The 15,246-nt window shown below is 43.9% G+C and overlaps 1 protein-coding gene across 1 annotated transcript in view; it reads right to left on the bottom strand.

Moving 5' to 3' along the window:
- The window catches only part of CLVS2 (clavesin 2), a 62,711-nt gene extending 51,956 nt beyond the window's left edge, over window positions 1–10,755 (bottom strand). The window contains exon 1 of the mRNA XM_067546682.1: window positions 10,364–10,755. Within this exon, the coding sequence (XP_067402783.1) occupies window positions 10,364–10,752 (389 nt within the window). The 5' untranslated portion in view covers window positions 10,753–10,755. The remainder of the gene's footprint in view (window positions 1–10,363) is intronic.
- Between the last annotated feature and the right edge of the window lie 4,491 nt (window positions 10,756–15,246).

Genomic DNA, 15,246 nt, shown 5'->3' with positions numbered 1-15,246 from the left:
CCTTTAAAATGGTAGGTACCCCTTTGGTTCATGCAATCCCAAATGGAACATGGAGAGCTCATTTACATTAAGAGATGGTTTTGGGGAGATTTCTTTTCGTTCTGTGAGACAGACAATATTTCTTCTGAACACATTAGTCTGTTACAGAGCCAGCCTGTTAGGGACCCAGCATGCCACATATATATTGTTTGCTGGATCAGGCCCTTATGCTATCATAATACAGAAATTGAAATTCTGACCCCACTGAAGTCAATGACAAAATTCCCATTTACTTTAATGGAGCCAGGATTTCATCCGTAGTGTTGAAAGAGCTAGATTCTGATACCTTTACTCACTTTCTTTAGCACCTTATTCCACAAAAAGTCCCATTAAGGTGGTACTCAATGTAAGTATGGGTCTCAGAATTTGGCCTATAATAAGAACCAGGAGCAGCAAACAGAGCTGTCAACAGGAGAGTTTGAGTGGGAGTTTGCAAGGAGGGTGGGGGCTGTTCTGGTTTTGTTTTGGTATTTGTTTGAGTCTTTGGTGGTTTTCTTTGACAGGAATTTAGGTGGGAAGTCTATGACAGGTACAGAGAAAGCAGTGGTAGTGACCCAAATCATGGAAGAGACATTGAAGATGCCCAGATGTGGAAGCTGCAGAATGTCCATGATCCTAGAGTGGATGTGAAAGGAGCTTGAAGTGCCACTGGATAGAGCAGATGGAAGAGACAATCTGGGGCTTGGTGATGCATGTGGAAACTATGGTTGAGTTTCAAAGGGGGTTCGAGCAGGTGATGGAGCAAAGGCAAGAGGAGGCTGAAGGGAAAAGTCAAGACTTGCAGATGCAAACTAGACTGAAGAACTCGGAGAAGAGACTGCTGGGTGAGGAAAGTGGTCAGTAGAAGCATGCGACTACAAGAACCAGGCAGAGGAAAAGACGGGCTAGTGAAGAAAAAGAGCTCAGGAACAGGTTTGCTGAGTTGGAAATGAAGAAGGGGCACATCCACTGTAACTGAAGGAGGGAGGCAAGGAGGAAGAGTGGCTAGCCCTGTAAGAAGAGGGGAAGAGACAATGAAGATAGCCAGAGTTCAGAGCACTAGGAGAATACAAGATGACTTGCAGAAGAGTGCAAGGGAGAATAAAAGAAAAGAAGACTCGCAGCCAGAAAGACAGGAGAAAGGCCGGAGAATCACACCATCACCAGGGAAAGACAGATCTATGTGATTGGCTGACCACAGAATGACTATGAGTTGTCACTGTGATGCAGCCGTGAAAAAAGGCTAATGCAGTCCTAGGATGCATCAGGCAAGGCATTTCTAGTAGAGATTGGGAAGTGTTAGTATCATTATAAAAGACACTGGTGAGAACTCATCTGGAATGCTGTGTGCAATTCTGGTCCCCGATGTTTAAGAAAAATGAATTCATGCTGGAACAGGTGCAGAGAAGGGCTGCTAGGATGATCTGAGTAATGGAAAACTATCTTATGAGAGGAGACTCAAAGAACTTGGTTTGTTTAGCCTAACCAAATGAAGGCTGAGGGACATATGATTGCTGTCTATAAATACATCAGAGGAATAAATATCTGAGAGGGAGAGGAGTTATTTAGGTGAAGCGCCAACATGGACACAAGAACAAATGGATATAAACTGGCCATCGGTAAGTTTAGCTCAAAATTAGGCAAAGGTTTCTAACTATCAGCCTTCCAAAGGGAGCAGTGGGTTCTGAGTTACTACAGAGAATTCTTTCCAGGTATCTGCCTGGTGAGTCTCGCCCACATGCTCAGGGTCTAACTGATCCCTCTATTTGGAGTCAGAAAGGAATTGTCCCCTGAATCTAATTGGCAGAGAGCCTGGAGGTTTTTCACCTTCCTCTGCAGCATGGTGCATGGGTCACTTGCAGGTTTAAACTAGTGTAAATGGTGGAGTCTCTGTAACTTGAAGTCTTTAAGTCATGATTTGAGGACTTCAGTAACTCAGCCAGAGGTTAGGCGTCTATTTCAGGATTGGGTGCGTGAGGTGCTGTGGCCTGCAATGTGTAGGTCACACTAGATGATCACGACGGTCCCTTCCGACCTTAAAGTTTATGAGTTTCTCAGCTGAAAAAGGCAAGGATTTCTCCTCCCAATGAATAAGACCAAAAGGACAGTGATTGAACTACCAGAAAATGCTTTCACTTGCTATCAGGGGAAGACAACCAATTTATCCATTAAATAAAAGAAATCAAATTAGAATCATGCAGGGAGCTGTTCGTGTAAAAAAAAAAAAATTAAAGCTGAAAATAGAAGATAAGCTATCTGAGCCTGTCATTTTGATTATCTCTACTGGGCTTTCTTTCTTGATTTTGTTACATTACTTAAGTCAGCTACGTTGCTGAAAACCACAAAAGAAAGAAAAAAACATTATAGGCAGTGGTTAATTGTGCCAAGGCTTGCCGGGGGCTGAGCCCCGTCATCCCTGGGATATCGGCCAGGAGCCGCTGCTCTCCGGCCCAGCTCTGACCACAGTGCCACCGACAGCAGCAGCACAGGGGTAAGGGTGGCAATACACATACCATCCCACCCTTACTTCTGGATTGCTGCTGGCAGTGGTGTTGGGGGAAGATGCTGAAGGCAGCGCCACCGCCAGCAGCCACCACTCTCCAGCCGCCCAGCTTGAGCCCCAGCACCTCTTTAATTACAAATTAAGCACTGAATAAAGGCCATTTAATACAGCTTTTACTTTGAGCGAATGCTGAGGCTACCCAGAACTCTAAACCCAATGTGATAGAGGAACTCTTAGGTATTGCAAATTGCAAGTTGTGTATTAAAGTATAAGCAGTAAAGCTCTATCAAATGAAATATGATTAAAGGAACTATATTACAGTCTTCACATAGCACAGAGTTATTTGCATAAAGACTCTTCTCTAATCCATTCTACACAATACATGAGACCCATGTTAACTTAAGTCACTTCCGAGGCTTGTGACAGACTGCATCACCTTGTCCTGCTGTATGATGAACCATAACACATGCTCCATTCTCAACTGGACTTGTAGGACTTGAAGTCTGTGTGTGTATGATTGGTTGACATTTATTTGCCACTGGGACATGCAATTTTTTAAAAAAACTGGATGCCAGGCTAACCTACAGTTATGGAGATACACATCCAGTAGCCAACAACAAACTAACCCAAGTCCCATGCAACAACACTCTATCTTTACAGATTTACTTACAACTTAGTAATGCTGGAACATTTTCCAGAGACTTACCAGGAAATGGAAGTGGAAGGTAGAGATGGATGAATATTTTGTTGTTGTTAGTCAAATCATTTGATGAATAACCCTTTTTTCCCCTTCAGTTTTCAACCACCTCAATAGCTGATCAAATACTTCTTGTTCCATACATTCTTCAATCCATAATGGCAATATTTGTTGAATAATTTACCAGCTCTAGAAGATGTATTACATTCTTCAATCCATAATGGCAATATTTGTTGAATAATTTACCAGCTCTAGAAGATGTATTACAGATGGAGTAACCACTAGTAGTTCCCTAGTTAAGGTTGCAACATTGTTCCTGTTTAATAAAGAATTTTGAATTCTCTCTAAATCTGAACAGCTTGAAAACTGTTATGTCCCTTCAGGAGGCAAGGTAGTGTTTGTGGTGTCCCGTTGAGGTCATTTGATCAAGCAGTTCCTGAGATAGAGCCCTCCAAAATGACTTGTTTAAGTATTGCTAACATAAAATGTTTGTATCTCATGGGATTCACTTTCTTTTTACCTTCTTTCTCTCTAATTCCATTTGCCCTCTTTTTATTCTCTCTCCTTATTTCAATCTTTCCTCAGTCTTCTCCTTTCACTGCAGATTGATAAATATACACAGACACACACACGTGCATTCCTTACAGACCCACCTCTTTCCTGTTTTATGTTCTCCCCTTATTAACTGTCGTCTCTTTCCTGATCCCTCCTTTTCCTTCTTGATTCTCTTGTGTTCTGTCTCCCTTCCCTCCGTGTTGCTTGTCTACTCTCTCCTTTCCTCTTCATCCCACCAATCATGCTTCCTCCTACCCACACCTTATTAAAAAAACTTGACTTTGGTGCCCCACTGATCAAGCATTGTTCAAAAACTGGTACACTAATCTAAATTTCTGAAGCTCTATTTATATAAAAATGTGACACCAAAAGTGATATATAAAGAGATGCAAAAGGGAAGCTAACTAATGGAAATTCTGAGCCTTGGCTTATAATATAATGTTAGGCAGACACAACCAATTTTACAAACTTTTTCTATACAATTTCTTTGCATTTATAAAAGCCTCACTAAGTGCCCATCCTACCCTTCAGGTAGTATTGTTGAGATCTGTGTGCAGTGTTCTAATAACTTTCAGTTTAACTACAGAAATGTCACAAAGCAAAAATGAAAAATAGCATTAAGCGCAAGCACTGGCACAACATAAATCTGGAATGAGATGACGTTTGTTGCTGTTGATGGTTTTTAACTACTGCCATTGTACAGCGTGAAAGAAAGAAGCTATCATTTTATTCCATCAATCTGTACTAAGTTAAAGCCATTGGCCAGCTCAGTGTATGTGCTAAGTAGCATGTGCCCATTTTTCACAGCAAGACTCAAAGACTCCAGCAGTCATTTTGACCTGAATCCCTCTGAGCTTTTAGGATGTTTATTTACTGAGGGATGCTGAGTGCTTTATTTTCCTTTAACCCCAGTTTTCAAATGATTGCTACAGAGGTTTCAGGTGAGTGGTATGCATTGTGTCTGATTTGCTATAATGTATTTCTTACAGTAACCCAGAGCTGACCTGCACTCCAATGCTGGAAAAATAAATCTTGTTTTATTAATGGCTGACTTCAGTCACACTGTTTCATACAGCCTCTCACGTGGCATATTGTAGCTAGTGGTGTATAACTAATTATTTTAAATAATCTAGAATTCACGATTAACTATATTTAATGCCTCCTATTTATACAACCATGATTTATACAATTGATTATACAACATTTTTAGCCTAGAAAAAAAAATATCAGTAACAAAGCTGAAAAAAGTGATCATGTACTGAATGAATACTGTGGCTAGATTCATGAAAACCGTCACAAGGTCTAACTTTTAGGCACCTAGGAAATCACTGAGATTCACAAAGCCTGAGTTAGGCATCCAGGCTTTCTATGCAACGAATAGGGAGAGATAGTGCCTGAGAATGGGACTCAAAAAAGCCAGCAAGCTAGGCAGCTCCTTGCCTTAACTAGCCAATGGGAGATGCTGAGAAGAAGGGTGTGTCCTAAGTCCCACTCTTCCCACAGAATTCAGCATCTAAATCCAGGCGGGATGGAAGCACCTATCTCTGCTTGGGATTCTGTGAGTTAGGTGCTTAAGGCATTTCTTGCAAGAAACTGGAGGGGGAGGGGTGGAGAGGAGGAGGAAGACGGGCAAGCATTCTGTGCCCTGGCTTCACCTTTGTACAACTGAAGCTATAGAGAAGACAGCTAGATCACTGGTGGCAGAAGTCTCATGTCAAATCAAATCAACTATGTCATCTTATGCCATGGTTATGTGGAAAGCAAAGTAGAGTTTCTTTGCCTTAACCATAGCATCTGTTAAATCTTGCATCAGCCAGTTCCGATCTGTTTTGAACAGAGGACTGCGTGGTTCATCTGTGATGTCGTATTAGCTCTATGGCTGGCATGAGTCCCTACCATAATGAGGAAATTTTACGTGGAGAAAATCTGCTTCTGTAGATGCAAAGTGGTAACTGGAGGGTCTCTGCTTGAGTTTGGGCCAGTGTAGCTTCCTGCGATACTAGATGTATTGGGAATATATCATACCACAACCTGTGCTTAAGAACCATGTCCTCCTGGCTGGTGAAGGCTTCTATTAAAGAAGCTGTTGCACAGTCACTGCTCAAAAATAAATAAATAACCTCCTGCTGGCAGTCTGACCAACCACCATGCAATATCTAATCCACCATTCTTGGTTAACATTTTAGAAGGTTTTGGCAAGACAACTTTTGCCAACACCTAGAGTACCTACATGAGATGCCTCAGATCTCCTTGACTCTTTTCAATCTGGGTACAGGTGTGGGTACTGACAAAAGGTAAGAGCTCATAAAAATCAGCAAAAGGTAAAAATATTTTGGTTTATGTGTATGGTGTTCATATTGTGGTTGCACCCAAAGGCCTCAATCAGTATCAAAGGCCTACTGTATTAGATGTTGTACAAAAGCATAGGAAAGTATAGCACTTGTCTCAAAGATCTTACAATTTTGATCTTTTGGATTTGTCATTAATACCCAGAGTAGGGTGACCAGACGTCCCAATTTTATAGGTACAGTCCCAATATTTGGGGCTTTGTCTTTATATAGGTGCCCACCCCCCATCCCAATTTTTCAAAATTGCTATCTGATCACTTAAGCCAGAGTAACATTCTTCTATCACAATGTTTTCATTAACTATAATTCATAGTTGAAAGAATATTATTTCACACACAGACTGACCTTCATATCCCTGAATTTTTTAGTAGTGTATCTATTTATTTGTATAATTATTTTGACGTTTTGTTCAATTCATGGCTTGAAAAATCCACTTGTCAACTCACCTGTGGTAACTAGGGAATTGAGGAGTGGGATCAGCTCTCAGTGTTTGCAGAATTTAAGCTGTCATTTAACAAGCAAAAAAAAAAAGTGTCTAACCCTTATGGTTATGAAAATAGCCTTTTGAATGGGAATCAATGCAATGTCTTGTTCCTGAGTCTGCAATGCCTTTGACTCTACTTATAGTTTCCCCATGCCACAGCAGAGTAAAATTAACAAGTCTGGTCAATTTCACTGCTGATATTCAGAATCCAGCAGGCAGCTGTGAACCTGACAGGAACCATGCCAATTTTATCCTGCCCTTCCTGGGAAAGCTCTGAGTGGTACTTGAGACAAATATTAAAAGTAGTTATCTGGGAAGATATCCCAAAACCCCACAAAGGGTAGTGGAGAATAAGGATACCAAAAAAAAAAAAAAAAAAAAAAAGCCCCCCACCCATTGCAATAGCCAGAAAATTGATTGGAAGGCATAAGGTAATAGAGATCCTGCCCCCAACAGAATCTGCACCGGGAAGAAACAATCTCCCTTCCAGCAACCAGATGGAGGTATAAGAAGGAGAAATTATATGCCTACTATCCAAATGTAGTCATACACCTTCAATCCAGAAGTGCATATGAAAGATGGAGCACCATGTAAAATCCAGACAGAGCCCCAGTAGGACTCCCATCAGCCTTTCCCTACCCAACTGCCGAGAGAGGATGTTGGACTGCTCACTGAGACATTCCCCTTGGTCCTTCAGTAGAACCTCTCTCATCTTGTTATAAGATTCTGGTTGAGTTCTTCAGGGCATCTGCTACAGTTTTCAGGCCCTTATTTAATTTACTGAATGTAATATCTTGTTTGGCACATAGGAAGAGTTTTTTCACAGGAATTTTTTGTTTCAACATTTTCCTCTTCCTAAGTCCTTTAACTGGTCTGATGGTAATTGGAACCATATAAATGATAGACTGTTGATGCTATATAAATCATCTGTTCTATGGCTGTTATCCATTTTTAAAAAATTGCCGCTTTTTAGTTGGAATTGTTAATATGTTGGCTATCATAAATTGCACACCTATGATAAATTATATTTACTGGCTTGCAATGCACAGTTAATTTAGGTCAAGAAAGTATGCAGGGAATTCATTGACTGAATGGCACCTTTTGAAAAGTTTTGCTATAAGTGAAAAGTGCATTGGTTTGTGTACTATTAAATCAGTAATAGCTTAATCAATGTGAAAGACAGGTGTCTAGCACCCCCTCAGGATCAGGCATTAACTGAATATCAGTTCAGCTGTATTCGTAGGGAAGGCAGTGTGGTCCCCTGGGAGTCAGGAGACCTAGGTTTTATTCCCAGATCTGCCACTGATCTGGTGCGTGACCTTCAGCAAGTCAGTTCCTCTTTCTTTGTTCTCCTCTTTCTCTGTCTTATCCCTGTGGACAAACAACTCCCTTTTTGGGGCAGGGACAGTGGGATTCCAATCTGAGCTGGGGTACCTAGGTACTTTGGGTACCTCGGTCATATTACAATGGAAATATAAATAATAATGCATTCAGTAACACTTCCATAAAAGTATAATTATGATTTGTCTTTTTAATATTGTCCCAACTGATCTCTTGTAATTTCAATCAAATAAGACCACATCTCACAATTACTATAGGTAAATGAACCCATTCTTGCCATATGTTAATCACTTGTTTTTAAAGTGCTATTTTTTGTGCTTTGATTAAGAACTAGCATTCTGGCTATTTCCATATAAAACTTACGTTACAATAGTGCAGTTATGAAGAAGAAAATGGATCATACTTGATATAGGCCAAACTAGATTTGTGAGGAAATTTCATCATAGCAGAAGTACAGTTTTAAAAAGATGACTAACTTGTCATGTCCTTGCAATTATTCCTGTCATTTTGCTCTTTCTTTTTGGATTTTGCCAGCTTATTTAAGAAAAGGCTTGAGTTTGTCTTTACAGGCTAAGGAGCTATAGTGATGTAATGACTTATTAATTTTTATTTTTATTATTGTGGTAGTGCCTAAGCCTTCAGCCCTTACATACCTCAACAGTACTTATTCTCATGAGTAACCTTTGTGATTTCAGTCAGATTATTCACATGAGTAAAGTCTGCAGGAATGGGCCAAATAGTTCACACTTAATGGATCCATGAATAGATCTATATTGAAAGCTAAACAATGTTTAAACTGCCTGAAATTTGAAGGCGACAGGTGATCCCTCGATAACGGAAGGAAATTATGTATAGCATCCCCAGTGATGCATTTTTAAACCAAATTCTGTCACAGAACATGTTGCCTGTTGCCCACATATCAGGCCTTGATTATCCAAAGCACTAGTGTAAGCAATCTTCACACTAGAACTACACCAGAAAGGACTAGAATCAGCTTTAGGGCCCTTGTATGCTCATTCAGTTTTGAAGCTTTGCTGCAAAAACCTTGTATAAACACCTCTCCCACCTTACTGGTAATTTTACCAAAGAGAGTGTCACCTTTGATGTAGAATAGGGATGAGGTGTTTGGCATCAGTCTGACACTTGCATAATTAGATGGTTCAGTAACTAATATTGCCTTCTCTACGTGAGGAAAAGCACACCGAGCCTGAGCTCCATGTGCATCCAAACTTTTCTGTTCCTCTTCAGAAATGGGAATTAGCCCTGAGTTGGAAGAGCATTGTGGGTATTATTGATATGCAAATGAGTACTACCATGCAGCCCTCTCTTTCACTACTTGAGGCGTTTTGTGTACTTAAGCAAAAGGAGATGAGACAAGATGTGATAAATATTTGTCGGGCCAGTTCAATAAATTATCTGCTTTGCCTCCTTGAAATGCATCATTATTTCAGTTGGGGAACAGGCACAAGAATGGGGTGTGCCCTTTCCCCAATATATCAATCAAGGGAAAAGGTCTTCCTATCCCCCACCCTGAATATACCGGGCAGTGGATAGAAGAGAATCTAAATAAAATGCATCCCAATTTCCTTCTTTCTGCTCCATGCTTCAGTCCAGTCCTGCTGTGTGTAAAACAGGGTGTGTCCCTATCGCTCTCCCCAGCATCCTGTAACCTATTGCATTTCATCAGTGGTGGGGGGTGGTTCAATCAGAGTTTAAGGCCAGAAGGGACCACCAGATCATCTAGACCTTCTGTATCTCATAGGCCACCCACAACACTCAGTACCTGCATGCTAAACTCAACAACTGAAATTAGACCAAATTATTACAGCCCAAAGGAGATTAGAACTGTTATGTGCCATAGGCAGAGAACAGGAGGGAGCGAGGAGCATGAGTGTCCAAGGCCCTTGCAATGGCAGGGAAATGATTAAGTGAGTTACACCCAGATGTTCCTGGAAAGTGACCCGCACCCACATGCTGCAGAAGAAGGTGAAAGGCCTCCAATATCACTACCAATCTGATCTGGGGGGGTAGTTCCTTCCAGATACCTTCTATAGTGATCAATTAGACCCTGAGTGTGTTAGCATGAACCAGCCAGCCAAGCACTTAAGAGAGAGAACCTTGGTACCACCTCACAGCTGTGGCCCACCCTGTCCAAAGTGCCATCTCCAGCCACGGCCACCCTTGATGCTTCAGATGAAGGGGATAAAAAAAAAAATACAACCCACAACTCAAAAGCCCAGAATACACTGGGAGGAAACATCTCTCCTTGACCCCAGCAGGTAGCTGGCTGAAACCCTGAAGCATGAGCATTTAGGATCCTAAGACATGCAGTCCAATGGGAGTAGGGAAGTTAATGAGTGAGTGGGTCTCAGTCAGGTGGGATGGGGCACGTGTTAGGGTCTGGGCTCAGCGTTTACCTGCTCTGGTCCCAGTTGGCAGCGAACAGAACCAGGATCTTCCTGCCGTAGTGGTCAAGGTTAGCCAGCCCACCGGGGAAGCCATCCTTCAGTGCCTGCTTGATGCCGGGGTCGGTGGCCTTGAAGCTCTTGAACATGTCCAAGTTCTGCTGCCGGTACTCGAAGTACTGGGCCAGCAGGCGGAACGCCTCAAAGTGCTGAAACTTCCTGGCTCTCAGGAAGCGCAGAATGAAGGCATCATCCGTGCGGAGGAAGCCAATGTCTGGCCGGGTGATCACCATGTCCCGCACCTCTTGGATGTCCTGGTGCAGGGTATCCGGGTTCTCATTCAGCTCCAGCCGGGCTTTCTCCAGCGTCTCCGGGGACAGACCTGCCTGCAAATGAGTCATAGTGCTTCCTCCTCCGCTGCTGCTGCCTGTGCTCCTCTCCCTTATAGGATGCAACCCCACACAGCCCCAAAAGCCTGGTGCTGCTGTTCCTCACCCTTAAAGCATGCACCCCTCCCCCCAAATCTCCCTACGACCTGCTGCTCCTCTTCTTTGTAGAAAGTATTCTGCTGCTCCTGTCCTTTATGGTTCCACCCCTCAAAAAGCCTTTCCCCCAGAACCCCAAGAGCCTGATGCTGCAAGCACTATGGAGAGAAAAGCCAATATAATAACAACACGCCACAGCAAACACCCTACTGCTGCAGATCACTATGGAAAGAAGCCCAGTAACAGCTAGTAATAATAATTAATAAAGTGGATCCCCTGCTGAGTTTCCAGTAGGGGGAAGGGGGTTCTTTCCCACAGATGACCCAATTTTGCCCCCTTGGCTAAGTAGGCATTTTATCTGTGTAATAAAAAGCTGCAGTTGTAGTGGTTTTTTAATAGCCACATGATCACTCAGAGAGAGTCCAAAAAGCAGGAGGGAGGATTCTACCTTTGGATTTGGGATGAGTTTTGTTGTTTGTTTTTTATCCCTCCCCGATGCAAACTGTGATCTCACTCCCGATGCTGCAATCACTAGAGAAAGAGAAGCCCAGGATAATCAATCAATCAGTCAATAAGGTGGCTCCTCAAACTGAGAGTTCCCGATAGGGGTTTCTTTCCGAAAGAAGGACCATTTATTTAAGACCAACGTTTGCCTTGTTTAAGAGGCGTTTTTCCTTTGATTTTAAATAAAAAGGAAAAAATCGGTATTCCGTTCGTTTGCTGTGACATATTTAAAGATCCTCTTGATCGCAGACAAGGACTCCAGAAAACAAAACTGCCTAGGTCTTGGGATGGGTGGTTTTTTTTTTTGTTTTTGTTTTTTCCTTTCTCCCCACCTACATACACAGTGATCTCATATGGTGCCAGCGGGATTTGGTGCTGGTTGTTATATCTCCCCCCTCCTTTTTTCTTTCTTTTTTTTTTTTTTTATCGCAGCCAGCTCTTCCCACACACTGCACTCCGCCTTGGAGGGACTGGGCTCCAATACATCCTCCTCCGCCCGGACAACTGAATGCCACCGCTTTGCAAAATGAACAGCAGGCAGCACGAAGAAAGGAAGGGAAAGACAGCTGGCCGGGGCTCCTACCAGCGGCTGGCAAACCAACACCTAGGCACTGCAGCACCTCCCGGCATCCATCAGCCACAGCAACTCCTCTCGGTGGCAAGCCCGGAGCTAGGCAGCTGGGAGGAGAGGCAGAGTCGCCGCGCCCGGAGCCAGGAGAGGCAGCGGTGTGCGCATCCTATTCCCCTAGGCGGGCTGCCTTCCACGCGGCGGGTGTCCAGCCGGGGCGAGGCAGGAAGGGGACGCGGTTCTCCCCGGAGAGAGCGGGCTGCTGGCTCCGCAGCCGGGCTCTGCTGCTGCTGCTGCTGCTGCCGCCTTTGTGTTCTCCAGCAGCCGGGGCGGCGGCGGCTCAGGCTCTGCCTTGTGTTCAGTGCGCGGCTGCTGGCAGGTTTACGTCAATCAGGGCTCCCTGGGCGGCTGCTGCCGGTGACTCCAGCTCAGATCAGCCCCTCTCTCACTCCCATTGCTATTACCCAGCACGGTACCCTTTCTCTGCCATCCCCCCCACCTTTGCTCTGTCTGCGGGAGAAAGACAAAAACCCACAGAGCAGCCCCAAGCCCTTCCCCCGCCCAAGCCCACCCTGCACCTGCTTCCCTGCCCCTCCTTGGACCACCAGCAGCAGGCCTCTTGCAATTGAATATTTATGTTCAGGCAGCTGAGAAACGCCCCCTGCCTCCCCCGCCCCCCAACCCATCGATTCCTCTCCCCCCCTACTGTGTGCGAAGAGCCAAACTGCAGTGGAATTAGCAGCTATTGTTATTTCGATTCATAGTGACACTCACTCACGTCTACTTCCTACAGGAATTATCCCTGCTCTAAATGCATTTGAGATAAAAACAAACCCCCGTCGGTGGCTTCGAGTTCTTAAAACGCCATTGTTGCTGGAAAGTTTAAAAGAGAAACCCAGGAGAACATACATGGCAGGGTGGATGGGATGGGAAAAGGGGGTTCAGCTATGGTAAATTACAGCATCTCCTGTGACACTATAATTATAAATCATTTTATTTAGACACACACAACTGCTTGGGAGACAATTCACGCTTTGTGGCAAATTATTCTTGCTTGTTCTCAGCCTAAAAGTGAATGTTTATGTATTTGAAAAGTTTAGTAAAATTCAAATTGGCTGGTTCTGAAGAATTTGAACATTTTTTTTCTGCTAAGACATTTTTTAGATGATTATTTGCACTCTGGCAATGCTAAAAATGCTTCTTTTGACATGACGTTGTTTTCGGAGTACAGAAATATACAGAAAAATAAGAATCTTATGTTAGGCTTCAATCCTGCAAATGCAAACCTTTTTTAATCCATTCAGATTACTCACATTTATAAAAATTAATCATGTGCATATATCTTTACAGGATCAAGTCCTGGTTGCAGTGCCAGAACATTGTTTTTTCTTCTTTATCTGGTCCAGTCATACTTCTTTTTGGCTGAGTTTCCTGAAAAGAGAAATGTTAGGGAAAAAGCCTTCATTTAAAAAATAAAATAAATAAAAATCTAATTTTCCTTGCAGTAAAGGCCATTCCTCTTTGAGTTAATTATAGTACAAAGGAATACCCTGCTTCTTAACATTGGTTTTAGCCCTTAGTGAAGATAAGTGTCTTTTGCTTGTGTGAAGGAAGCTATTTCACCCTGATCTTGCACTTCTTACTCAGGCTAAACTCCCAGGTCTAGATCCTCAGCATTGTAACACCTCACTTTAGGCACCCTTCCACCTAATTGAATCCACAGGCCTGAGTTAGGTGCTAGACACTAGAGCTTCCTACACAATCCACAGGGAGAGTTAGGTCCTAAGAATGGGATCCACAAAAGCCGGCAGGATGAGCAGGGATTGGCCTAAATTAGCCAATAGAAAATGCTAAAGAGAAGGGTGTGACCTAAAGCCTCTACCTCAAAGGGAGTTAGGTGCATAAATCCAGATTGGAGAAAGGCTCCTCCCTCTGCTGGGAATGCACTTCACTCTCCTGGAGCTAGTTGCCAAAGTCCTTTTTTGCAACAAAAAACAGAACAAAAAATCCCAAGAAATAGGTGCACCCATCTAATCATTATCTTAGTGGGTGTTAGAGCACTCACCCAGGATGTGGGAGACTCCAATTCAATTTCCTCCTCTGCTTAATGTGCCCATCTTTCTGACTTTCCAGGGAAGTGCCCTAATCACCAGGCTAGGTGGGGTTCTCTCCGTTGCTCCTACTGAAGGTGTTTCACTTTGTATTAATAATGGTACAGTCATTGGACCGGAGACAGATTGTGAAAATGACTCTATAGCCATATAGTTAGGACTCTCCTATAGGATGTAGGAGACCCAAATTCAAGTCCCTGTTCTAATGATTACTTATACAACGTGGAATAGTTTCAAAGGGCAAGACTGGGAGGTCATAGCCCAATGGTTTGTGCACTAATGTGAGAGGTGGGAGACATGGCCATCCCGCAGTAGCTAGACTTTTGGTTCAGGTGCCATTTAGGGTTGCCAGGTTCCGAAAACCAGACACCTGGCAACCCTAAATGGCACCGGGACACAGAATTCAAAAAACAGACTGTCCAGGTAAAACCCAGATGGGTGGTAACCCTACTTCCCCCTGTCTTATCCCCCATCCCATCCCCTTTCCTCTCCCCACTGTCCCCTGCCCCTATCCCACTCCCCAATCCCCTATCTCTTTCCCCTGCTCCATCTCCCACTTCCTCTCCACACCCCATCCTCTTTCCTCTCCTCATTGTCCCCTGCCCCTATCCCACTCCCTCATCTTCCTTCCCCCTGCCTCATTATCTTCTCCTCCCACTGCCTCTTCTGCCCCCGGCACTCCCTGTTATACAGAAACAGGACCCAGCACATGGCAGGATGCAGATGGGCACTAGGACCCAGGATGCAGCATCCTGGAGCTGCCAGCCTCAGCAGGGGACAGGGGCCAGGTGAGCTGAGGAGGATCCCTCCTCCCTGACAGGCTGAGCTGAGCAAGCCCTGCTTGGCGCTTGCAGAAATCGGGTGGGAGGGCAGTGCCCTCCCAAACTACGCCCATGGCTGGCTCGGGTTGATAACCCAGCGCCTCTCCCCACCTGTGGTAACCAGACTTTTAATGTCCAGGTTCCCTTTTCAACTGGTCTTCCTGGTCGAAAAGCAGACACCTGGCAATCCTAGGGTTAGAGGGAGGAATTGAACCTGGTTCTCCCACATGGGTGACTGCGCTAACCGCTAGACTACAAGTTCTAAAGAGGCCACTGCCCTTCATCCTCCTACTCCATTTTGTGCAGGGCTTGAGCTGTGGGTCAGCCTCTGAACACACCCATTGTATTGGGCCCCTCAGATGAGATAAATGAGGAATGCCTAGTTTGAGGCTCCCACCAGGGTTTA

Source organism: Emydura macquarii, unplaced genomic scaffold (genome assembly GCF_026122565.2).
Source record: "Emydura macquarii macquarii isolate MOO-44397 ecotype Brisbane River unplaced genomic scaffold, CSIRO-AGI_Emac_v2 contig_1146, whole genome shotgun sequence".
Taxonomy (NCBI): Eukaryota; Metazoa; Chordata; order Testudines; family Chelidae; genus Emydura; species Emydura macquarii.
Note: the sequence above shows the minus strand (reverse complement) of the source record. Positions and strands in the feature narration are given on the sequence as shown.